This window comes from Sturnira hondurensis, unplaced genomic scaffold (assembly GCF_014824575.4).
Source record: "Sturnira hondurensis isolate 20B ecotype Veracruz unplaced genomic scaffold, ASM1482457v3 Scaffold0016663, whole genome shotgun sequence".
Lineage (NCBI taxonomy): Eukaryota > Metazoa > Chordata > Mammalia > Chiroptera > Phyllostomidae > Sturnira > Sturnira hondurensis.
In genome coordinates this window covers 8,124,921-8,151,121 of record NW_028089294.1, presented here as the reverse complement: position 1 = coordinate 8,151,121, position 26,201 = coordinate 8,124,921, and the positions used below count along the sequence as shown (strand labels likewise).

Below are 26,201 nucleotides of genomic sequence, written 5' to 3'. Positions count from 1 at the left end.
CCTGGTGCCTTAATAGACCTTTATATTCCTTTTCTCCTCCTCCCCTTCCCCCTCTTCCTCCTCCTACCTGGTGGGCATTAGAGGCAGTGCTTCTCAAATTTTAATTTGCATAGTGATCTGGCTAAAATCAGATTTTGATCCAGTAGATCTGCATTTCTAACAAGCCCGCAGGTGAAGCCGATATGCTGATTCTTGGACACTATCATACTTTGGGTTGAAGGGCGCAGAACAACGAGCGTAGGCTTTGGAGTTGGCGTCCTTGGTTCAAATATGAGCTGTATCTTATTAGTTGTGTGATTGTGGGCAGGATAAGCCTTTCTCCTTCTCTGTACAATGAGATATTCACAGCATAGAGTTATTTTGAAGATTCAGTAAAATAATGTATGTAGTCCGCAGTCAGAACAAGCTCCTAACAACAGTACGATAAATAATTACGGCGGGGGCGGGGCCAACGCCGGGAGGGGCGGGGCTCTGCCAAGCATTGCTCAGGCGCAGCCCTGCGCGTGCGCGATCCGGGTGAGACTACGGCGCGGGGCTCTAGTCGGCAGGTATGGCTTGGGCTACCCGGAGCTGGGAGTGCGGCAGGTTTTGGTGGGGCGTCTCTATAGAGTTTTGGGGCCGCGCTGAGGTCACTCGGGTGTCACTGTCTTCAGTCCGCTGGAGCGAGTGTGGGACGAGCCGGAGTGTTTCCGGGTCGCTCCGCCACCTGGGCCGCGAGGCCGGGGCGGTGCAGGCCGGGCTGGAACTTCCCGGGATCCCGGGCCACTGAGAGTCGGGGGGCGCTGCCACGGTGCACCGGGCCCCTGGGGTGGTGACGGTGGGAGCTGGGCGCCTCGGTGACGCGGGGCGGTGAGGGGCCGAAGATCGTGGGTAGCCAGCCTGAGGGCCACGGTTCCGGCGCCTCGCAGGTTGCTTGGTTCTTGGTGGGAACCAGAAAGAAACGGCTCTTGCTAATTAAACCCAGAGACGAAGTTGAGAAAGCTTGTTCTGCAATATCTAAGCTGTTGAGAGACTTGCTGTGTGAAATCATGTTGCCTGGACACACCGAGCCCGTCTGATTTCAAGCTTTGGTGCACAGATGCGGGGTTTCGGATGCAACACTGGCCATTGTCTTAGCTCGTGTGCGTCGAGTCGGCCTCTGGGCCCAGTGAGTGTTAACCCCGTGGCGCACAGCTCTGCTTTTCTGCTAGCCCGTCAGAGGGCGGCTGGGTTTTAAACTTCACCTAAGTTCCACCCTTCTCCAAAATCTTGTGTATTTGTGCTCCTCTTCTCCCAGTTAGTAACCTAGTTTGTCCCGGACAGTAGGGCTTTGGTGGTCTTATCAAATGGTCCTTATCAGTCGTTATCAACACCTCTCCTGAGCTGAGGGACTTGTAAAATGTGTGTGTGTGTGAGAAAAGAGAGAAGAAAAGAGAACACACATTTTTCAAGAAAGGTGAATGTTTTACTTTACAGTGTTATTTGGGTTTTATTGCTTGAATCCTTAACTTCGCCCTCTCCAACAGAACAAAACAAAGTTTTACTTGGAAGTCTTACACTGTGGGTCCAGCTACAGACAGGCCTTGTTTTGTTCTTTTCACCCCTGGAAGACTAAAATAACTCCAGGAGAGCTCCCTGTACTGATCAGGATTTACCTCCCGTCAGTAATGTCCAGCATTGTAGTAAACAGCAAAACAACTCTCCCGACCCACTCACCTGCCTGGTGGTTGTAAGTTCTCCTCCTCCTCCTCTTTATTTTTCTAACTTCCTCTGCTTCTTTTATTTTAAGTAAGAATAATCAAGTTTTAATCTTTTAGTCCCCAGGGTGATCACATTATCAAAATGAGAGAAGGGAATTTGCGGAGAAAGGACACCTGATAACGATATTAGTAGGATAATCCTACAAAGGTGGGGTGTTTAGTTACCTCCACCCTTGGGCCTTGTGAGGAGGAGTCAGAAGTGATTGGAGTAAATGCTTGATCTCAAGCAGAGCTGGGACCTGGGACCTCTGAGTAATAGAGAACATACCATCTGCACGAGGGACAGAACAATGTGACAAAGAGCATGCATAGGATAATATCAAAATACTGAGATTAAAAACAATGGTTCTCTTGTTCCTGACTTTAGGGTTATAAGGAGACAGAGTAAAAACTTGGGTTTACATTCATATATGCAGTAAGAGTCATATATGCTATTTTCTTGTTATACAGCCCTTTAACTTGCTTAACTTTTCCTTTAGAGAAAGAATAAAGACTCAAATCTTTTTTGATTAGCTATTAATTTCAGAAAGAGAATCAAAATCTGAACTCTAGTCTTGCCACTTACTGGGTGATGTAGGCCAGGTTTCCTTCCTCATTTGTTCCTGTGGCCTCCTGTGTAAACGTTGATTGGAGCTAATCTGCTAAAAGGCAAATTATTGGGACACCAACCCTGGAGTTGCTAAATCAGAATCTGGGGATTGGGGAATTGCAGGTTGAGGCCCAGGAATGTGCATTTTAACACGCTTTTTGGGTGATGTAATGAGTTTGAAAATACTGTTAGAATAGCAGCTATTCAGGAACAAGAACCTGTTACTGCTCAGCTTTGTATAAACTGCCTGGACTGTGGCACAGAGTTCAATATGTGCTGTATAAATAAATGAAAAGCTCCAGCTATAAACATGTACAACCACTTATAGAATAACCTTACTTTTGTCGGGTATTTTACAAGCTTTCACATACTGTTCCCATTAGATCATACCTTAATTCCTAGTTCAGCTAAAGATTTATTCTATCTCCCACCATTTTATATCCTTAGTTTTAAAATCATAATTCCATAAATTGTCAGTTTTTACAGTGCTTTCTTCTATCCTCCTCTCTGCTTTATCCAATCATGTCTTTGGTTCATTGCACCCCGAGGGTAGCAATTTTGAACACTTCTCATCTCATGGTACACATAAACTAATTAATAAAATTCTGCAACACACCACAAGATACACTGTTGCCAATCTAAGGAAAGGTATAATTTATAGGTGATTTAATGGTGATTTATAGGTGACTTAATGGTGATTTATAGGTGATTTAATTTATAGGTATAATTTATACCAGATGGTTACTGTGTTGGCAGTTGTCATTTCTTTATTGGACAGTTTTAGGGAGAAGAGGTCAGTGCCCCTGACTAAATAGTCAGTTATTGCACGTTAAACATTCTTGCAGCACAGTGGTTGAACATTGCTGCCCTTGGGCATGGAGATCGAAAACTAAGAACGTGGGACATCTCTAGTACAATCAGTGACTTTGGGGTTTTTTCCCTATACAGCTAACCATTCAACCTGTAGGAATTAATTGATTTTTACAGATGCAGTACTACGTTTGAACATGCTCACTTAGGTTTACATGTATTTGTTGTTAAACTCAGGATGGCACGCACTTTGGAACCACTGGCAAAGAAGATCTTTAAAGGAGTTTTAGTGGCTGAACTTTTGGGCGTTTTTGGAGCCTATGTTTTATTTAAAAAGATGGACACAAGCCAAGGTAATCATAGATCAGAAATTATTTTGTGGGGGGTATGCATTTTGCCAATCCATTTATAGTGCTAAATAGCATTTTTAGAGCAACTATTTCAGATTCAGTATTAGACATCTTTATGGCCACAAGGGGGAGCTAGGTATTATTGTAAATTATTCTTAATTTCCTCCTTAAAAATTAATGTTTGTAGACTAAAGATTTCACACTTCCCTTAAGTCTTGCTAGTAGGGGGCCAAGAGTGGTGTCTCCAGTCTGGCTTCTTTTGGGAGCACAGATGGAGCAAATGCACTTCATCTTTTGGCAGACTGAGCGGTGTAGTTGAACTGTTTCTTAGGTTCACCGAGTTCTGTCTGCATCAGCCCTGGGCACTGAAAACCCCTTCCATGCCCCTGCCTATCACTGAAAGTGCTCTGACAAGTTGTGGGGCTAAATTTTATGTGAGCTCAAACATTTTAAATTAGGAAGCACTGCTTTCTCTCACCAAAGCAGTCCTGAGCGGTGGCCAACTCTGAAAGGTGTCATTTATTTCTTGAAAGTACTTCACTGAATACTGTTCCATGATAACATTGGACAGTCACAAAGTCTCCACACTTTAAAATTATAAGTAAGGACATAAAGGAAAACATCCAAAACAGTACTTAAAAGCAAATTAAAGTTTAGAATCAACTTAAAAAACTGGGAAGTCTTATTTCTAAATCCAAAACAAGGTAAAGTTGTATCCATAAAAATAATTCATAGTTACATAAGGGCATTACACATTAAAATTGTTTTTAAGTATTTCTAAATAACTTACATCAAATATACAGGCTAAAATTTTCAAAGTTACAAAATAACTACAGATGACTATATGTAAGGCAAGTACAATTAAGACCTAAAAGGATATAGTTCCTGGATTAAGAGAAGGACCATAAGAAAAATTTCTAATCTGTGGAATTCCTATTTTATAGACCTATTTTTATGTGTTAATACCATGAATTTCTAATCATGTCTAATTAAAACAATTTTTTCATCAGATTTCAGGCAAACAATGAACAAGAAATTTCCCTCCATCTTAGAAGGTATGTTTCAGGTAACTTATTCATCCTATAGGTATTTATCTAAACTAAATAATAATTTTCTTTATGATCAATTAAGAGCTAAATGACTTTATTATGTGATGTCAGTTTCCAAAGGAGAAACACACTCTTCATACCTGTTTCAGCTCCTTCTGAGAACACAGAGTAAGTTCTCACCAAGGGTAACTGAAATGAGAGCAGGGAGCTCACGGGCTGGACACCCGAGGTGGTGATGGACTCAAACTACAGCTTAACATGATGTAATTAGCACAGCATCTGCCTAATAAACAGTGTTCATTACAGTGATGTAGGCACTTCTACATGAAATACGTAGCAAGAAAGAAAATGAGCTTGATGTTTCTCAAGATTGTTTAATTTTAACATTTTTACATGATTTTATAAATGACAACTTTTTATTTATAGTTTACTACAAATCCATTGAATATTCTGGAATGTATGGAATCAGAGAGCAAGATCAAGAAAAATGGTTGAACAACAAAAGTTAGGAGTAAGTAGAATTTTGTAATTTATTTAGAAAACACTCATTTTCTTTGCTTTTTAATTCTTTGAGTAGTTTTCGGTCTCCTCTTTTTGAAATTCTTCTTTTTCTTGATGATACTTTTCACATCTCTGTTGTGTAGCCAATCATCGCGTTCAGCCTCCCATCTAAGCTGTTTGACACCTGTGGGGGGCAGGGGGAGAAGATGAACACACCACACTGTAGACTCGTGGGAGGCCCCGAGGAACAACCTACTGAGTGACAGGAACTTCCGGTCTGCCGGGCGACAGTTGTTTCCCACCCACTATGCGAATGCCCTGCTCATTGTTATTTTCCTTCTGTATTTAATATCAAAGATTACCATTTTATAAGTAGAAGACTAGGACAGGAAAGGAACAAATGCTCTGAATATTTTATTTGCCCTGAATACTTTTACTAGCAAAAGAACCGAAGCCAGTAACTATCAATATCAGAGAAAATTAAAATGTCTATGAAGCATTTTTAAGGTCACTTAGCCAACTCATCCTATATAATCTTCAGAAGTTCTAAGTATGGCTATTAAAACGCCTCAACAAAAAATTCAAGCTACTTACTTGCATTGTCTTTGTTAGCCATGGCATTCATGCCAATGTTGTCAAACTTGGATCCCATATTTTCATCCAACAGGTGGCCAAACTTTAAAAAAGTGGGGGGAGGAGATACACTTATTAGAAAACTTAAAACAATGTTGAAATAGCCAACTTCTTAAAACAGTATATTAGTCTTACCTCTTCAGCAGATACAAATAGGTTGGAGTCACTGAGATTTCTTTTCCTTTTTTTCCTGGGTCCTAAAAAGTGTAAGCCTAGATTGTTAAATTGTAAATCCAGTGATTTTTGAAAAATATAAATTTTTCAATATGGTTTTGTTAGAAAAATTATATTTGGGCTAAAATACTAGGTAGCTGGCACTTAAAAGATAGAACTACATTTAAGAGTTAGTGTACAGTATTTTTTAAAAAGGTGGTATCCTAATAGAACTGTTCATATGGCTTTTATGTCTTCTTGCCTTTCAGGTTTGGCCACTGATCAAAGTTTACCCTATTTCATAGTATCAGGCAAGATTAAAATTCCAGAACTGACATGGATGGATTTTGGAATATTTATGGCAAAATGTAAATTCTAATTAAGCCAGAGGTTTTATTCTTTGGACTATTAAGAAATTATTGAAGGTATGTTTATTACATTATAAATAAAGTTTTGTTTATATTACTCAAAGTGGTTTTCCTTTAAAAATACCTCACCTAACATTCTGAATATATAAACTTTTCAAAATAAATAGTAAAACATCTATTTTTAATACTAAATTCTAATTCATACACTTAAAATCCACCTATCTAAAAATATATTAACTAAAGAAAGTTTTTTACCCATTTCCTGAAACAGTATTATGCAAACTCTTTGCATCTTTGATGTCAATGTCTCTGGCACTAGTGGAATCACCTTTATTTATTTATATATTTTTTAAAGATCTTATTTATTTTTAGAGAGAGGGGAAGGGAGGGAGAAGGAGAGATCAATGTGTGGTTGCCTCTCACATACCCCCTACTGGGGACCTGGCCTGCAACTCCAGATGTGCCCTGACTGGGAATTGAACTGGCAACCTTTTGGTTCACAGGCCGGCACACAATCCACTGAACCACACCAGCCAGAGCCTGGAATCACTTAAAAAACCAAACCAGCTGTATTTAGGAATAAAATTTGCCATAAAGTCCAGCTGTTTAAGTGTATAATCCAGTATGTTTCAGTAAATTTACAGAGTTGTTCAGCTACAATTTTAGAATATTTCCTTCAATTCCCAAAGATCTGTAATTCCCATTTGTAGTCACATGACCGCACCGATGAAGGCTTTGCTTTTTTAGGTGGAATCACAAGTGGTTTTCCGTATCTGGCTTCTTTCCCTACATGTAACAACTCTCAGGCTCACCCACATCACAGCATTATCAGCACTTCTCTCCATTTTATTGCTGCATTATGTCCCACTACGCAGGTAGACCGTATTTTACTATTCAAGCATCAGTCAGTGGACTTTTGGGCTATTCCCACTTTTTGGCTATTCCGAATAATGCTGTTATTAATTATCATGTACAAGTCTTTGCATGAATATACCAGAGCCATTTTTGATAAAATAGTTTCTAGAGCATTTTATCTCAGTTTTTGTCAAGGTGAAATGCATGTTATATTATGGAAGAACTGTACATGATGCTATCATTGAATGTTTTAGTTTAAACTAAAATGCTCAATTGGTATAGGATTAGAAAAAGGGCTTTTTTTTTGGATTTCATCCATCTTATAGGTGGTATATACCTGTAACTTCTATTAGCAAACACTTTTGCTGTACTGCCTTCTTAAAGACAGCTTCCTTTCTTTCTGCAGCGTTTGTCAATGTGAGGGAAACCCTTCAGGATCAATCAAGTCTGTATGAAATCCCTTTACTTCTTTGTTTTAACCAATTCTGTCATGTACACTTGAATTTGCATCCACAACTATTGTTGATCGAGATGTGAGATTCTTTCAGACTGCTGTCTTCTGAAATAGTGCTTTATTATTAAAAATAAGGTTGCTGAGAGAGCACTTTTTAATATGACAGGCTCAGCGGGGCTGGCGATAAAGCAACATTTCTATGACTTTGAGGAAAACTTTGCCTTACATTTGAGCATATGACACTATTAAAGTGACATCACTCAATCAAAAACAAAATCTGGAACGTATGTTATAATTGAAATATGTAACAGGTAAATCAATCTAAATAAGATAACTATTTGTTAGCAGTGTTTTATCAGCTTTTGGACCTGATAAAAATTTTGTAAGTATAATCTCTTGAGAGACTACTACCAATATATAGCTTTTATTTTTATATTTACTCTCAAATATTTAATGTCAAGTTTTTTAGTATTTCTTATTTAATTTTAATCAAGTATTGTTAAGTGTTTTAATTATCTTTAACTTTGCAAGTCTATTTTTACTCATCAGTATTTACTAGTAAGCAGAAGGTAAAGAGGCAAAGCATGAAAAAAAAGCGCAAGCCTGCACATTTATCCACAGGGTTACGGGAGGAAGTATTTATTGTAGTGCTGTCTGTGTTTTCATCCACAACTTACAGTTGTCACCTTTTATATAGTGACAACTACAGTAGTCACTATAGTACTTTTAGTAGTAGTAGTAGTACTTTTAATAGTACTTTTCTTTTATTAGCACCTTGTGTTACACTAACATGGATTATCTGTTATGATATACTTTAAACAACGTTAGAGAACAAATTAGCAGAAAGAATTCCTACGTGTTTTATGTAAGATATTTCTGAGGTTAGAATTGCTTTGTCATGGCAACAAGATGACAGATCTCACAAAAAAGGAAAATGAAGTTAACGAAGAGCGTGGATTTTCAGAAGGGTCAGGTGACAAAGAAAAAGAATTGGTTGAGAAAAGGCAAACGGTGTTTATGGAAAATGTAGGGCTTAAATATAATTCAGTGATTTAAACATGAATGAAAAAAATCCCCTAAAGATATCCAGATGTGTGAATTTAGGAAGAGAAAATTATTGAAGATATATGGGAAATATTTTTACATATTAAAATAGATAAAACTTATTTTCCATTGTAAAAATAAACTAAATTGTACCCAACAACTTAGAAAATCCCCCAAAATAACGAGTCATATCTTTCATATGCACACTGCTTACGTTTCAAAGAGACTAAATGCACTTTCTTACCTTGAAATGATCCAGCAAAGTCAAAACCATTTGCGCCTTTCCTCTTGCTTTTCTTAGAACTGACTTTGGAGCCGACTTCATCATGAAGTTCTGTTACCAAAAAAAGTGCTATTAAGTAATTTAAAAACAGGACTGTTCTAGGGTTAGGATGATGAATACCAACTTTTAGAAACTGCTAATTACTGTTCTAATAATATTTAAAAAGCAACGTAATGGCTCAACAGATATCACACATATAGCCTAATTGTTGATTAAAATATAAGTTCAAAACTCAGCACTCAACTGCTTTAAAAAACACCTTTCAGTTTCAAATGTGAGGGAGAAAAGGTCCTCTTTAACTGTCAGGCCTGAGTATTAATCTGAATACAGAGTAATATTAAAAAATATTCAACAGAAAAACAAGCCTGTGCTGAAGAGAAAGGAAGATACAGTTTGTTTCAGTCTTGTATTTAAAAAGCCTTACCTGCCCCGAATACCCTCACCTTCATCATCCAGCACATCCATGAATGTCCCTCCATCTTCATCCATTTCAGTGAATTCTTCATTCATACTTCCTAAAGAAACTTCGTCATCATCCAAGTTATCAAGGTCATCATCGCTCTCTTCTGAATCTTCATCTTCTGGCTCACCTCTAGCTCCTTTTTTTTTCTTTTTCACATTGCTGAAGAAAAACAACAACTTGTAATGTAAAAGAGGAAGCTGGTTTTTTAAATGGGGTTTGATGACTACCAGGGTATGAGGCTACAAACAGGTTTAAAAGGAGAGTTACAGGAAGCTTAGAGCCTTTATTTAATATGCATTATAAAGGTCCAAAATGGAAGTACTCGATCTATTTCCCATGCTTATTCAAGAGGGACAATTTGGGAAATGCTGAGAAAACAGTGGAAAAAAAAAACCATACTGAAGAAATGTATTTTACCCAGCAAAATCAAGATCATCCTTTCCAGGGGTGAAACAATTATCCTCTTCAAATGTATCTGCCAAAGAACAATATACAAATTGTAAGATAAAGCAAAGAATAACAAAGTTGACATTTCCTCTAAATCAATTAACAGTCAAGATTCTTCTGTTCATGACAAACACCAAAATAAACCCAAAACTATACTGACCTTAATTAAATTCCTAAACTAAAATGGTTCCACTTAATTTCAGGTTCTATCTACAGTTCTTTTATAGCAAGAGGGTAAATATCAAATAAAATATTTAGCAACTGCAGTCCTTTTTACTTTATTAGAGCTATTGAAGTGGACTTAATGTAAGTCTTTCCAATTTCCCATGTTTTTTATTTGAGTCTAAATTTCAATTAAAGTTTTCTAGCTCTATGGAGTATAAAGATAAAACAGATGAAATAGTAAACTATTGCTACCAGTAACGGAAGATTAGGAACATTAAAATAGTTTCTCTTTTATAAAAGATTTGGCCTTAAGAATAAATATATTCATGCAAATACAATTTTTTCTCCATGAATTGTCATGTGAATTATCATTATGCCACCAAAATATTTTTTAATTCTCCATTGTGATTTGCATGGTATTCTTAAGTGATTTTTTAAACTAAGGTTGCTTCTACCACTAATGTAATAATTGAAGAGTCAACAAATTACCAATCATCTTTTCAAATTCCTCATCATCCACATCTTCTATACTTTCTTCATCTGCATTCCGTTTTTGTTTCTCTTTAATGACAGCGACTTTTTTATAGTACCTAAAATAAAATTCATGTCACATATTTGATAATTTTACTTATAACCAAAGCACGTATGGCCATTCACTAAAACAAGTGCAAATGCCATTAACTCTATTGGATATAAATGACTAAAATTTGTATTTACTGTAGAAAAAAGTTGAATTCTACAAAACAGTTGGAGACTTCTAAAATGTGAAGTATAAATTTCCAATATTCAGGTTTGGTTCCTCATAAAAACACCTCAACTCACCTTAATTAAACGGCACGTGCAAACACTAAGGATGAAGTGTTAGAGTACCACAAAACGTGCTGACTTCTATTCACAATCTTGTATCAGACCTACTGTCGTATTAGGATACAATAAAACTCCGCACTCTGCAGATGGGATTATGCCCTTAAAATTCTTCACACAAAAAGCATCAATAGAGCAAATCAAATCAAAGGAAAGTAACAGATGACATACCAGTTCCTGTACGACTGTGAGGCATTTAGTATTAATAACAGGAGGTTCAGGACTTATCTCTATAGCAACACAGCGAATTTTCCTAATTCTGCTTAGAGTCACATTTTGGACTAATTACTCATGAGTTGTCTATCATTATGTTAGAGTAATACAGATTTAAAGCCTCTTAGAAAATTACTGTATTAAAAAAAGGAAATTAAAGATTAAGTTCCCTAAAGTCAAGATTCATAACAAAAATTAGGCTAATTAAAAACAAAACCCCCAAATTTACTTGATTCAGTTCCACTTAGATATCTGAATATCAGCAAAATAACTGATTTACAAATTATCTTCACAAAAATGAATACTGATATGTCCTTTGATCTTTTCAAGGTTGGCCTACGTTCACAAAGCATTTTGAGGATTCTAAATTTTAAATTTTAACAGTTCCCTAAGCAAAACCGTATTAAGTACATTACCTATAGAAAAACACTTGATCCACTGGTATTTGGCTTTCTTCTTTTGCAAGGAACTCCTTGCTGTTCACTAGAAAAATTCCATTAAAAATTGAATTTATTAAAGAAATCCTTTTAATGTTACTCAGGCTCAAAGACTAAATACAGCATAGCTACAATCCTAAAGTCTCACAATGTAAGGAAGGTGGGCAGATGGGAACCTGGGGTGCAGAGGACGATCTCTGGGAAGGTCTGCGGAGTGGGGCCTGCATTTGAGACTGCCCGTCGGCTACCAGGAGAAGTAGGCTGTGTCAGCACCTGCACACCGCAGTGAGAGAGCAGGCTCCCTCACTGTCCTCCAACTGCACCCCAGATCTGAATGCCAAGAGATAGGAAATTCTAAAAGTTCTCTTAATATAGAATCACTTAAAAACTTGCCATTTTCATCTCCAAAAAATGACAATGCCTGTCATTCTGGGAACAGAAAGCAAAGGCAAGCATAGAGTTATCCACACTTTTACTTAATAAACAAGAGTAGGGAGTACAAGCACATTCGTTTTCTATCTTCAAAATAAAAGTTTCTTATTCATCTTGATTAAAAGGGAATTTGGCTTCTAATTCTATTAACTTCAGGCAGGTCTTTTCACACCTCTGGACCCCTGTGAAGTAAGTTGGAAATGAAATGATTTATAAGGTGTGTCTTAGCCTTAAAACAGAAAGGAGCTGGGCTCTGGTTGCAAAGAAATGTTGGCTCTGAATAGAAAAACAAAGACTCAGACCCTAGGATGGGTAAACACCCATAGAAGATGAGAGTTACCACTCAATTAACATGTGTAACATGTTACACGTTACAAATGTTGGCTCTGTAACAAAACTGTGTGGGTTTCCTGCTAAACTCATATTAGAGAGCTTAAGATGGTCTGAAGTACAAAAGATAGTAAGTACATAATATGTATTGGGGCGGTGGAGGGAGGTGGTTCACTGATAAGGCCACAGATGAGGCCCTGACTGGTGTAGCTCAGTGGATTGAGCGCAGGCTTCCAAACCAGAGGATCACGGTTCAATTCACAATCAGGGCACATGCCTGGGTGGCAGGCCAGTTCCCATAAGGGGACACATGAGAGGCAACCATACATTAATATTTTTCTCCCTCTCTCCTTCTCTTCCCCTCCAAAGATAAATAAATAGAATCTTTAAAAAAACACCACAGATGATACCAGAATGACAAAATATTGATAACTGTTAAAGCTGGTCATGGCCACTGGGGGAGAAATTAAACATACTATTTATTTATTTACTTTGGATATGACTGAAATTTTGTGTAATAAAGTTAAAAAAAAAAGGTCCAATCAGACACAGTGGACTTAGAAATGCCTACACATTCTTGCAAACAAAAGATGGCTAATGTCTCTGGTGCTTAGGTTTTATTCTAACCATGGAACAAATAACACACTTTATATGTTACTGCCTTGTACTATCTTGTAAGTTTCAACTATCCACACTTTTATAAATTATTATAGCCTTGACCAGTGTGGCTCAGTGGGTTGAGTGCCAGGCTGCAAGCCAAAAGGTCACTGGTTCAATTCCTGGTCAGCCTGAGCTGCAAGCCAGATGCCCATGTGGGGGTATGCAAGAGGCAACCAATTGACGTTTCTCTCAAACATCAAAGTTTCTCCCCCTCTTTCTCCCTTCCTTTTCCTCTCTCAAATAAATAAATTAATACAATCTAAAACACTATTATAAAGTACTTTATAAACACTTACCAGCAAGACTATGACTATCCTTCATAAAATGTTTTCTTTTTGGCTGCATCACGACACTGTCCGTGTTTTCTGAAATGTAAAATCAAGACAGTGTAATGTAAAACCTAGTCACACACTCATACTGTTTATTAAATGTCAACACTGAAAACCAAATAATTCATCAAGTAGAAACACACCTTTGCCTTTATGTGGCTTTGGATTTCGGTACACAAATCGATCCAAGAATCTCATTAGTGTAAAATCCTGCAGCGGGTCCCCTGAATACTGAATATAATTCCCCTGAAAGGTGAGGAGAATTTCAGAACTTAAATTATATGCATGCATTCAGATAAGGAAAAAACAGGAAACTGTAAGCATCTATTCCAATACATAGAAGGCAGAAACTACAATAAATGACTCTTCAAATATTTCTGTCATGCATATTACTCTTAAAGAAACACACTCATACATATTCTATGACACATTGCTGATTACATGAATAAGTAAATAATATTAATACTATAGGTCATTTAACCATTAACCAGGAACCAAGCCCTGTAGTAGCCAAGAGGAAATGAGAGGGCAACATTTCTCCAGGAGAAAAGCCAGAATGTACTAAGCAACTGTGTGGTTTCCTAAAGTCCTGTATTCCCACTCATCTCAGACTGGGAAGACTTAACTGCTGCTCTGTATTAAACAAGGCATTACTCCTTTACAAAGCAGGCAAATGGACATGATTCTATCTGGTGGAGAAAATACTGTACGACCAGTTACTTATCTTCTAAAACTAGGTCACTTACTTTTCTTTCTCTCTCTTTCGAATATTTTAGACTTACCTGAAGGATAGTCTTTGCAAACAGAGCCACAGAGGGATGAAAATGTTCAGACAGCTAAAAAAAAGGAGAGAGTGAGGTCAATTCTTACTATAATAACTGATTATTTAAGAAAATCCAGAGACTTGGAAGTTACCCCAATACATTAAGAGTGATTCTCAGTATTTTGGTCTCAGGGCTGCTTAAGCTTCCTTAATTTAAGTGGGATATATCTACTGTTTTTTACCTAGTTAAAAATTAAAACAGAAACATTTTAACTTAAACTAATAGTAAACCTATTACATATTAGTAGCCTACTTAAAGTAAAAATAAACTGAATATATGTATTAATAATATATTTCATGAAAACTTTTGAAGAACAAATAAATATTATTTGTGAGAAGTGAGAAGGGTTGCATTATTTGAGTTTTGCAAATCTACTTAATGTCTAGCTTAATAGAATACAATGGATTCTCACATCTGCTTCCACATTTCATGTTATTTTAGTTGAAATATATGAAGAAACTCTGGCCTCATACAGATATATAGCTGAAAAAAGAGGATTTACTAAGAGCCTTTCAGATAATTGCAGACTTTCTTCATGTTCAAGACGATGGCTCTCATATACCCAAGCCTGAATAACCAGAGTCTTGTTCAGCCAGACTCATGTAAACTAGTTAACTGAGTTCCCAGCAACCACACAGACATTTGTCCTTGAAGATGAGACAACCTTCACACTTAGGTATGCAGCAGGATACATAGTGCGTTCTTGCTGCATACGCACGCAGGATATTAAAAACAAATGTACATTAAAGTCAAAATAATAAAATCAGTAATTTTTCCTGCCTCATCATTCTTACATGATACTGGCTTTTTTTAAACGGAAAGTAAATGTCAGTAAAGAATACAACAGCTGAGAGTGTATCTTAGTGTTAGTCTTTGTTGTGCTAAGGCAGCAAGTTTTATCCGTCATTTCTTCTATACCATCCGTGCCACTGTGAACATAGTGACGAGGGTAAACGCTCTCTCAGTAACAATCTGAAAGTGGCTGTGACCTCGCAGACTTGCTGAAAAGAAGTTGGGGTGCCATGGTATAGGAAGACTTATTTGCTTTACAAGAGAAACCACAAAGTATGAGCTACTCCTATGCATTTATAAAGTAATTTGCAAAAAGTATTTTTATCACAGAACTTTACAGGGGTATCTAATGCATAAAGCAACATTTACCTATTTTACAGAGCTATTAGATGCAATAATCTATCTAAAAAAGCAAACCTTATTTATAGCCATGTACAAGCTCCTTATTTTGCATATACCTTATTTAAAAATTTTCTGCATGTGAATGCAGAAAGGTATAAATGTGGACATTAATGTTTATCAGAGGGAACAAGAAATATGGGTTATGAAGTATTACAGCTGTTCGACATACTTCAAATTGCTTCCTTATGACAATTAACTCATGTCTAAACAACAACTATATTAATTACTTGCAGAAAAATGGATATTTCAAGGTGTAAAGTGCATGAGGACAAATACACCACATAAATGAAAAAGATAAACTGAAATTATCTTACCTTTTTGAGTTCCCAAAAACTTGTATTTTCAGCTCCACAGAACAAAGGGTTTCTACTGAATGGATCATACGTGTTTGAACGTTTGCCACCTGAGACCAACAAAAAAACCCAGCGTTCCTCAGATGCTAATTCCTAGCCCAAGACTTCACTAAAGCCACTATCACTGATGTTGTTACCAAGCGATATTATTTCTAACATTCTTAATTAGGCATCCTATCTAGACTATAAACTCCAAATCCCCTCAAGAATGTATCTCGGAACCTACACTAGCATTTGCTGTTGAATAAGTCTGGCAGCGTTTTATCCCAACTGCTACAAGGTCCCCTGCGAAACTTCTCTCCTTTTCAAATAACAACAAAAAGTGCCTGTTTCTCAGTCAATTATGTTATAAGTGTTAAGATGGCAAATGACCTGAAGATGAAATAGATCTAAAGTCTTCTGGAACTTTAGAGTGCTCTAAATATTTACCATTAGATTATGCCCCCAAACAATCCTCACTTGGAACAGGTTTTACATTTTCTTCATGTTTTCAGAAAAAAATATGGAAAACAAAGACCTTTCAGAACACACTATGAATTGTCTACTTCACAATGTACGTGCTCATCATGCTTCTACAGAATTATTCACAGTTTAACCTTAAGACATTTGACGAATTTCTTTTAAGAACTTTCCTGGTGGCTACCAGACTTGTCTTTGGTACTACACAGACAAACCGAAATTTCGAGAGCTAACGTAATCCACCCCGAGTCCCACAGGTTTGAAGAAATAGGTCTGGCCTATTTCTTGATTCTCAGGCTAATAATCTTTTCTTTACAGCCTCAGATAAGGAGAATGCATTTCTAAGATTTCTTTTGCCCCTAGTATTCTATTAATAGACTTAACTCAATTTGTATATGTAAAGTTTCTGTCTCACAGGAAGTTTTCAATCCTACAACATTACTTGAAGAAACTGTAGAGGGTGAATATGATGCTCACACAATAGAACCAAACTTCCACACAATTCACATCTAACCAAATACTTTTGTTTAAAAATAAAACTTTCATGTACACACATTTGGTATCTTCATATATGTTCCATGTTGGCGGCTTTTACATATATACATAAACAGGTAAAGATCAAGAAACTAAAACTGGTTCAGAGGTACCAACTTTTACTTTAATAGCTAAAGAAAATGAAGGTTTATTGTACATCTAAACTGTGCATGTCTACAGTTTTCTCCCTAAATCTTCTAAGTTCCAAAAGTATTTGCTTTAATTTCTAAGACTGAAATTATTTTAAAATAGATATTTACCATCTGTGGTATCGTTACTAAATGATCCGCTATATTAAACATGTACTTCTAAGGTCTTCACTGTATCTGGTTATGAGACCGCCCATTTTTAGGAAAGCAATACTGAGGACTTCAAGTCCCTATTTTAAAAATTCAAGAGAACCATCTGAAGATTTAAAAAACTCACCTTTCAAATTATCGAAGTGAACCCAAGATGCAGACTCTGCTTTTTTGGTTCCCGTATCACCTTCTGACACAGTTTCCTCTGTCTCAACCTCTCTCACGGTGCCTTTTTCTTTATCTGCATCAGCATCTGCATCGGTAAATGTTTCTATGTCATCGTCATCTCTCACGTCAATAAAATTTTCCTCATCATCAGACTCCTGAAAAAGTGATTTAATGAATCTGAGTCAATTAACTGGAAGTCTGTACTCAATCGCGTGAGGTAGTTTTAAAGAAGAAACACACTGACTGCAATTCTGGTGAAACATGCAACTTCCATCAGGGAGATTTAGATCAAGGGGAAAATATATCTTTACTTCTTAATGTAACAGTTAAGTTTTGAGCCAAGAATCCCTGAGACTTTGGGACTTTACTACACAAAGACATTCAGCCCTGACATGTTTTAAATAACCCTACCAGGCAGGTGTTACGCTGTTCATTTCACAAGCAAGGAAATGGGTTTAAGAGATTGAAATGAGTTCAAGACATCCACTAGCTCTATACAATCTACAACCATCTCACACAATTGTAGTTCTGTGTAGTGCGGTTATTTTGAGTAACGGCTCAAGTAATACGCCCACCTAGTAAACTGTACACCTGGGACTAAAGTCCAGGTCTGTCCGAGTGCAGGACTCAAGTCTGACATGCTCCAGAAACCAAGAAAGTCACTGTCTTTGAAGCAAAGTAGAAAAACAGCAACATACTTCAGAACCCACTCAGTTTAAAAAACAGTGGTAAAATGTACCGGACGATCTTCTAGTTGACTTCTTAAGCCCGGTTTTGCTTTAAGGATCTCAGACACCAGATATAAAGCTCCACATATGAATGGTGGCATCTGTTCACAAGTAACTTGAAGTAACCTCTTCACAAAGGCCTTCACCCTGCGCAACACGATGTCAGCTTTCAGAGATTTGTAGACAAGGTTAAGAAACATGGCTTGCTTTGAACACATCATCAACCCTGGATCCAACATCTTCCTGTAAAACAAAAATAAGACCAAGCCTTTGTTTATTCATAAAACATTTCTACAAGCAGCAGCCATGTCTCATCTTAGTTAGGAATAACTTTCCTACTTATTTTAGAATAAGAGATCATTTCTGACAAGAGGTAAAATGCAAGTCAATGACTGGTACAAAACAAATGACGATGGTAGGGGAGGGCGATCATAGGAAAGAGACTTTTTTTAAAACTCTTTCCCAAGTGGTTCTCCACACTCCAGACTAAGGGGGCACAGCCCTAACGGTAATTTGCATACAGAACCACACAGGAAAAGCTAAGCCAAGACGGAACAATGAAAGCTGACCAATGGGAGCAGTGCCCTAGATCTGGGTTCTCATCCTTGCATCACTACCCACTAGCGGGGCGACCAGACGCAGCCTCCCCCACATGGTTCCAGTGAGGACCCCCCAAGTGTAGTAGAACACTGAACTGCGAGGGCTTCAGAGAATCTCTGGTCCAATGTACTGGCTGGGTAGCATCCACACATGCCATCCTCTCTGCCCAGAATGTTCTTCCCCAATTGTCTGCATGTCCAGGTATCTAAAAGCAGGTTCCTCTACTGTTCTCTGTATCAGACCCATATTTATGTCCTTCATAGTTTAACACACCATTGCCTTTTTCTCCCTCCCATCCCAAGTCCAATGAACTGGGAGTGGGCCTGTGTTATTCACTGTTATAACCTCAGTGCCTGGCACTTAATTTATTGAATGAATGAATGGTTCATTCCACGCTAAGTGGTTACGCAACATCTCTAGTGACCGTGGATTGTTGACTCTCGTACTAGGAACCCAATCCAATTTTGGACAAAGTTTTACTAGAAAATCTCTCTCTTCTCAACCCATAGCTGAAATCCACTCCTGTGAATTTCTAATCATTACTCTATTATTGCCACCTGACATAACACAAAATAACCTAAACAAGCGACAAAAGCAAAATAAGTAGAACTACATCCAACTCAAAAGCTTCTGCACAGCAAAGGAAACAATCAATAAAAAGGTAATCTGTGGAGTGGGAGAAAAACAGCTGCAAACCATAATCTGAGAGTTAATATAAAATTATATAAGGAATCTTGCAGGAGAGCAAAAAACAACCAACTGATTTAAAAAGTGGGCCAAAGACCTCAATAACAACAAACATTTTCCCAAAGAAGAAAAACGGCCAACAGGTACATGACAGGTACTCAACACGACTATTCGTCAGGGAAATGCAAATGGAACCACCTCACACGTGTCAGGGTGGCTGTTATCAAAAAGTCGAGAGATAACAAACTTCGGTGAGAACAGACTTTGGTGAGGGGGAGAACAGGGAATCCCTGTACACTGTTGGTAGGAATATAAATTGGTGCGACCATTATGGAGAACAGTACAAAAGGTCCTCCGAAAATTAAAAGCCGAACTACCACATGACCCAGCAGTCCTGTGTCTGGCTATGTATTCCCACGAAATGAAATCAGTATCTCAAAGAGGTTTCTGTGCTCCCCTGCTGACGGCATTTTTCCCAAGAGCCAAAGTATGGAAGCAACCTGAGTGTCTGTCGTTAGATGAATGGATAAAAATGTGATGTACATATACAATGGAATATTACTCAGCTGTGAGAAAAAAAAATCTTGTCGTTTGTATCATGGATCAACCTGTAGGACATTATGCTAAGTGAAACAAGTCACAGAGAAAGACAGCTACTGTATAACTTCACTTACAAGCAAAATATTAAAAAATAAAAATCGAACTCAGAAACAGAGAACATAGGTGGTTCCTAGTGGCAGGGGGTGGGTAGAATGGGGGGATGTTGGTCAAAGGGCACAAACTTTCAGTAATGAGTAAGTTCCAAAGGTCTAATGTACAGGATGGTGACTGTAGTTAATACTACACTATACACTTGACATTGATGAGATTAGATGTTAAGCATTCTCACTACCAAAACAAATAGTAACTATGTGAGATGACAGATGTTGAGTACAGTAATCATTGCAATGTATATATGTATATGAAATCATCACATTTTACACTTTATATAATTTGCTAATTATACCTCAATAAAGTTGGCAAAAATAATCTAATTATATTTTACACGACAGCCTTTCAAATACTTGACCCTATAGTTATAACGTCTTCTCTCCCCAGAGTCTCTCTTCTGCCGGATTATAAACTATCACCTCATATAAATTAAATTCTCTCTTCACTCTAGTTGCTTGATCCTGGAGATGAGAGACACTCCCACTGACCTGAATCTCCAGACACAGACCACCAGGAGTTAACTGTCCTTTAGATACACTAACAGGGAACCATTACTTACTGTTTGAAGTACATCTACAAACTTTTCCCCATTAATACTAGTAATGAAGATACTTACTGTATCGAAGCACCGTCACACTGCTCTGCATGCCCAGTTTTCCCATTTGTCAGTCCCATAACTCTAGCATCTGTTAGTGATATTTTGATATTCTGCATTATTCAAGCTTCGATATTCAGTTTTCCCTTCACATTGAAATTTTTTAACTTTTCATTCATTTTGCAACCTACTTTTAATCATTAAGTTCCATTACACATCTGTGGAAACATCGAGGAGAATTTAAACGGCTGTATCTCCACTTGACAGAGAGCATGTTCCTGAAGCTTTTCATAAAGCGCATTTTTGTAAACCAGTCATTTCTTCACTTCTTTTATCCCAAAACATTAGGGACGTTTTCTTTAAAGGCTCTTGATAAAACCAAGAGGCAGTAAATTCTTTAAAAATGTCTTTTAAGTCCTCTGAGGAAATCCATCTGTAAGAGCCCTTAGCAAGCAGTAACTTAAAGAATTCAGGAACATACTTCCTCTCCAGAGATGTGAGACTGTTGTGCTCAACACTGAGATGTTGACGATATTAGAAAAACGTTTTCTGATAGATTTCAAATGTTTTCTAAAAACTGTAAGTTCTTATGACCCTCAAGAGTTATAAAAAAACTAAAGATACTGAAATCTCTACATTTTCAGCATTGGAATCTTTCCAAACGAAGAAAAGTGAAGTTTTTATTACTTGAAAAAAATTGTAGACTCTTAAGTTATGCAGAGGCCTTGAGATTTTTTAGTGCCCCAGTGACATCAGTGCCATAAAACATCATGACCCCAACACAAGTGAGGGGGACCTGCCACCTAATTCCATCTTGTATTGTCTGTGTGACCTTGCACAAATGACTGAACCCAGAGTGGAGGGCCATTAAGAGGATTAAACTAAAGAAATCCATGTGAACAACATTACCAACAGCAGCAGCCAACACTTATTACAGAGAACTTGTATGTGTCAGGCACTGTTAAGTGCTTAACATCCATCTGAAGATTACATGGGATAACATATACATTAACTCACTAATCTTATCAAAGCCCTCATCTTGTATTTTCTAACTGTATAACCTTGGGAAAGTTTCATAATCTTCCAAATAACCCTAAGAGATCGGTTTCTTTCTCCATTTTATAGACAAATAAACTGTAGCACAGTAAATGGGATTAATTATGTTTACCAATAGGGCTATAATGAGGATTAAGTAATTTGTCCAAAGTTACACAGCAAACTAATAGCTGGGCCTCAAATTTAGACAGCATGGCTTAGTCCAGGAGTTAACCACATTACATTTCTCACAAGACAAGTGACTGAGAAATTACAAAACTTAAGAGAAAATGCGAAGCTTGTTGGTATACTGGACACACTGTTCAATATATCATCCCTCAGTGACGCACTGTAGGACAACTGCAAAGTTTGGTAAACAAAATCTCAAGTCCTTAATTTTGGAATTATTTTTCGTACATGTATATTTTTATACATGGGTAGCAGTAATTCTGTATTCATGTTTTTAATTCTTTTAATTTCATGTGTTAAAAGTGTAACTCTAGAAAGCAATGATATGCATATGCAAAATATATACTCTGGAATACGATAATTGGTTTTGTTTCTAAATACAAGTAAATAAAAAATTGAATTAAAAAATTAAAACATAAGGTTTTTTCCCCTGAAAGTTTGTGGCTGCACATTATACATAGGAGCATATTATACACAGCAAATACAGTCCAACAGGGAAACAAAGATTAAGTGGCTTGGTCAAAGTGAGTGAGTAACAAGTGTGACGAGAGCCTAAAATCCAGTTTTGTGGGTCTCTTCTCTTGCCCCACAGAGGGGCGCGTGTGCGTATAAAATAACATTATTCCTCATAATCTCATATTGGAGGGGATTACTTACCTGTATAATGCTGCATAGTATCGATTTGAAATTGTCTGCTGAGAATTCATTACTTGGAAAAGCAACATTAAAGCCTGCACACTGGTATTAAAATTCACAATATGTAACACTTTAAACAGCGTATCAACCTGCTCCCTCACTTTGTCGTCACCAGTCTGGGCGTAAGGGTAGGCCCTATTCACTCCTGTTAAGAGGGCACTAAGCATTTTTGATTCAATATCTTTTTTCTTGATACAAGTCCGAAAAAAACAAAAATAGAGAGTTATTAATTTGTTAGCCAGTTCACTTTCTTCATGGGAGAGGACCATCTGATTTAAAAAGCAAATTGCGTAATATTGCGCTTTGGCGCTGATATTTGAGCGAAATAGCAGCCTTTCCACTTCCCCACACACAACGCCTTTCATATTGGGATGTTTACAAAGCAATGTCTCTAACAGATGGGAGGCTTTGGTGGCTATTCTGTTCTGCGGATCTCCCAGTTTGTTTACCACTTGCACAAGAAGAGCCTTTTCTTCCTCAGGTTTGTTACAAAGAAGCTCGTGAGCCACTGCAAGGGCTCGGATTTTGGTGGCTACTAGTGAATCGTGACTTAAAGTTTCTAGGACCTGCACAAATTCAGCCACGGAGTGTTTCAGCTGGTGTTCAAAATACCATAAGATCAACCTTCTGTCTCTTGAGTCCCTGTTGCCACTGGCCAACTGTTCTAGCTTGTTGAAAGGATGCTGGCTGAAAATCCTCAGTTTTCGATGGTCTGGCAAAAGGTCTGTAATGAGTAACTCTTTGAAAGTATCCAAAGCCATGAGGCACTGCTGTTTGCTGCCCTTCTTTTTCACCAGGTTTACGAGAGTTTCTACAAACTGGAGTGTGTGAATAGCATCGTCTTGAATAAGAAGAATCATGGCTGCCATCCTGTCACCCAGGGTCCCCGATGACACAATTGCCTTCATCCAGGTAGAAGAGGCTCCCTTTTGAGTATTTGTCTTATTTTTGTACAAGTTAATTTCATGTTCATATAACTTCTGAGCCAAAGTTTTGTACTTAGCCACAACATCCCGAGGCTGGGGTTCCAAAGAATATTCATTGCTATACTCAAGATCATACCATTTGCCTCCAGGCTTCAGTAACAATGCCTGTCTCTCGGAAAACTCAAAGACATCCTGTTGTTTGTCTTTCTTTACTTTTGGTACTGGACTGTTCTCATCAGAATTTTGTTCTGGCCTCCTCTTATTTTTCACCTTACTCACTGATGTCCTTTCACTTTCTGCTGCATTTTGCTTTTTATTACCTAATTTAGATATGTGTGCTTTTTTGTTGGCATCTTCTTTGTTCGTTGGTTCATCTTCTTCAATTATGAAAGTTTTTGCATACTTGGCCAAACTGAGATTTTGAATAAATGCTTCCAATTCACCTTGTTGAAGGTCATCAATTGCTCCTTTTTTGCCTCCATCCACAACTTCTTCATTCTCATCCAAAGCAGCCAGCATAAGGTAATCTTGCTGCATAAAAACATAAAGTTCAAAATAAATTACAAATCCAACTTTAGTTAAAACTTCAAAAGTTAATGTGAAACCTATGTATTTTTTCTTTTTTTAATTGTCGTTCAAGGGCAGTTGTCTCCATTTTCACCCCACTATGCCTCCCTGCCTTACCCACCCCCCGCCTCCCACCCTTGAACCTATCACCTTTGGCTTTGTCCATATGTCCTTTATACATTTTCCTTGATGGCTCCCCCATTATCCCCTATTATCCCTCTCCCCACTCCTCTCTGGTAACTGTCAGTTTGTTCCTCGAAACCTGTATCTTTGAAATCAAAACTGTCATGGTATTGCCTGGTCTCCCAAACTACACAAAAATAAATACTTGAGGTATCAGAGATTTAAATGTAAAGAATAAAACCACAAAATAGCCCTGACTGGTGTAGCTCAGTGGATTGAACGCGGGCCTGTGAACCAGACGATCGCGGTTCGATTCCCAGTCAGGGCACATGCCTGGGTTGCAGGCCAGTTCCTGGCAGGGGCCACTTCCCAGCAGGGGATGCACGAGAAGCAACCATACATTGATGTTTCTCTTCCTCTCTCCTTCCCTTCCCCTCTAAGATAAATAGAATATTTTTAAAAAATAAATAAAAAATAAACCCACAAAATAATGGGAAAAAGCACAACATAATTTTAAAAAGAATTCCAGAGTGGGGAAAACCTTTCCAAATTTGATGCAAAACTTAGGGCCCATAAAGGAAAGAATAGGTAAATTTATCACCCTCTCATACACAAATCAAAAGACAAATTATAAACTGGAAAATAATACTGGCAACTCATATCAAACTAATTTGGCTTAATAATTAAAGTAAAAGTTAAGGAAGTGACAAATAACCCAACAGAAATATATGAAGATATGAAAAGATGTTCAACTTCATTGATCTTTAGAGAAATTCACATTAAAATCACAATGATGTATCTATTTTTAATCTGTCAGATAAGCAAAGATCAAATTGTGACAGGTGGGGTTAGGGTATTAGGGACAGAGGCAGGGACTCCCTTCATGGCTGATGGGATTGTGAACTGGCAAAACCTCTAAGGAGGCAATTTGCCATCTTCAATCAAAATACACAAAAGACACACATCCTTTGACCCAGCAGTTCCATTTCCACATATTTAGATTAAATCTACACTTACAAATGTGAGAAAACATATTCAAGGTTATAGCTTAAGCATCATTTAACTAGCAAAATACTGACAACTTACATATCGCACTAAATGGCTGATAGAAAATTAAGACAGACACAATAATTTATGCAGGCATTAAACCAATGACAGAACTTTCCTTTGATATGGAAGGATAGAAAAAACGGATACAAAAATATTATACATAGATGTAGTATGATGCCCTTTGTGTAAAAAGTAACAGGTGGGCGTGCACTTTCTTGGAAGATACGAAAGACACTTATTGCATGGCTCGAGCTAAAAGTGGGGAAAAAGTGTTTCTCACCGTGAACCCATGTACCCTTTCCTTGAAAACGAAGCAAAACAAAACCTCTTTGCAGCATGTACATACATATTTAAAAATCAAACACAACCCTCGCATAGAGGAAACTGGGAATCTGTTCCTGTGAGATACATTTCCCCTGCGTCTGTTCCACGCCCCATCTCCAATTCTAGTCTCAAAATACTTAAAAAATAACCCAAATCCCGTCACGTATTTGCTCCAAATCCTCTAATGGTTTCGTCAAACTCAGAGTACAAGCCCACTCTCGTACCTCGTTTCTTACTACTGTCCTCTTCCCTCACTCCGCCTCAGCTAAGCTGATATTTTTGTCTTTCGTGAAACGCCCTGGCTCAGTCCGTATTTTCCTGCAGGTTTTTTGCTGGAACATCTATCTCAGTGATGGGTTCCCGGACCCCCTCGGCGTCCGACATATTATGTAGTCAAAAGTTTGGTTACTGTTCCTTTCCCAAAATCAGGATGTCAATCCCAAGAACTTCTTGAGTATAGAGCGAGCATGTGCATGTGCTCGGTGAGTACACAATATAAATACCAACACCACTCGAGTTCAAAACACTGATGCCACGAGGTCAGGTCAAAAACATCAGTCCTCTCCGACATGATGGAGTGCCAGCTATACGTCAACCAAATGAGAGGATCGCCTACATTCTAAGCCTATACCATAAAAAACGCCCAACTCGACCTTTATCTTGTAAGGAGCAATGGTAAGAAGTGGTGCGAGACCACTCCCCAAGCCTAGGTGCCTCTCAACCTGTAGCCCAAGGCCATTACCTTGGTGCCTCCAAGCCGTAACACCTCCTCCATGGAGAACCCATTCTCGGCTTCATCGTTATCATCCTCGTCGTCCTCATCCGGCCCCTCTACCCCCTGGGGAGGACCCCAGGGCCGCTTGGCATGAAACTCCAAAGGTTTCTTGCCAGGCGCCATGGTTAGCAACGCACGCGGGAATTGTCGGGAGGTTCCTTCCGCTAGGCCCGGTGCCGTACTTCCGGCAGAATGT

General features: G+C 38.0%; 2 protein-coding genes and 1 long non-coding RNA gene across 5 annotated transcripts; 1 reads left to right on the top strand and 2 right to left on the bottom strand.

Moving 5' to 3' along the window:
* Positions 1–489: 489 nt before the first annotated feature.
* CEBPZOS (CEBPZ opposite strand) lies at positions 490–6,249 on the top strand. 3 transcript variants are annotated; one of them, XM_037066556.1, is made up of 5 exons: positions 490–548; positions 3,376–3,491; positions 4,499–4,543; positions 4,964–5,048; positions 6,094–6,249. In XM_037066556.1, exons 2-4 carry the CDS (start codon positions 3,377–3,379, stop codon positions 5,044–5,046), a joined length of 243 nt encoding a protein of 80 aa, XP_036922451.1. In that variant the 5' UTR covers positions 490–548; position 3,376; the 3' UTR covers positions 5,047–5,048; positions 6,094–6,249. The 3 variants fall into 3 exon arrangements, with proteins under 3 accessions (XP_036922451.1, XP_036922449.1, XP_036922452.1); XM_037066554.1 differs by lacking the exon at positions 490–548 and adding an exon at positions 568–591; XM_037066557.1 differs by lacking the exon at positions 490–548 and adding an exon at positions 632–817.
* Positions 4,897–26,179, bottom strand: CEBPZ (CCAAT enhancer binding protein zeta). The gene is made up of 16 exons (XM_037066552.1): positions 25,973–26,179; positions 22,202–23,697; positions 17,739–17,970; positions 16,959–17,154; positions 15,501–15,589; positions 13,951–14,004; positions 13,312–13,414; positions 13,136–13,204; positions 11,397–11,463; positions 10,393–10,493; positions 9,709–9,766; positions 9,272–9,450; positions 8,790–8,879; positions 5,807–5,868; positions 5,633–5,714; positions 4,897–5,222 (listed from the first exon to the last, which is right to left on the bottom strand). The coding sequence occupies exons 1-16, from the start codon at positions 26,126–26,128 to the stop codon at positions 5,083–5,085; spliced, it is 3,174 nt and encodes a 1,057-aa protein (XP_036922447.1). The 5' UTR covers positions 26,129–26,179; the 3' UTR covers positions 4,897–5,082.
* Positions 6,937–8,687, bottom strand: LOC119001264 (uncharacterized). The gene is made up of 2 exons (XR_005069528.1): positions 8,276–8,687; positions 6,937–8,187 (listed from the first exon to the last, which is right to left on the bottom strand). It is a non-coding gene; the product is annotated as an uncharacterized LOC119001264 (long non-coding RNA).
* Positions 26,180–26,201: the final 22 nt, after the last annotated feature.

Coding starts and splice junctions, on each gene's coding strand:
- CEBPZOS (XM_037066556.1), top strand. CDS start 3,377: ATGGCACGCACTTTGGAACCACTGGCAAAGAAGATCTTTAAAGGAGTT. Junction 3,492..4,498: donor AAAGATGGACACAAGCCAAG/GTAATCATAGAT, acceptor TTTTTTCATCAG/ATTTCAGGCAAACAATGAAC. Junction 4,544..4,963: donor ATTTCCCTCCATCTTAGAAG/GTATGTTTCAGG, acceptor TTTTATTTATAG/TTTACTACAAATCCATTGAA.
- CEBPZ (XM_037066552.1), bottom strand. CDS start 26,128: ATGGCGCCTGGCAAGAAACCTTTGGAGTTTCATGCCAAGCGGCCCTGG. Junction 23,698..25,972: donor TACGGCTTGGAGGCACCAAG/GTAATGGCCTTG, acceptor GTTTTTATGCAG/CAAGATTACCTTATGCTGGC. Junction 13,415..13,950: donor TTGCAAAGACTATCCTTCAG/GTAAGTCTAAAA, acceptor CTCACCTTTCAG/GGGAATTATATTCAGTATTC.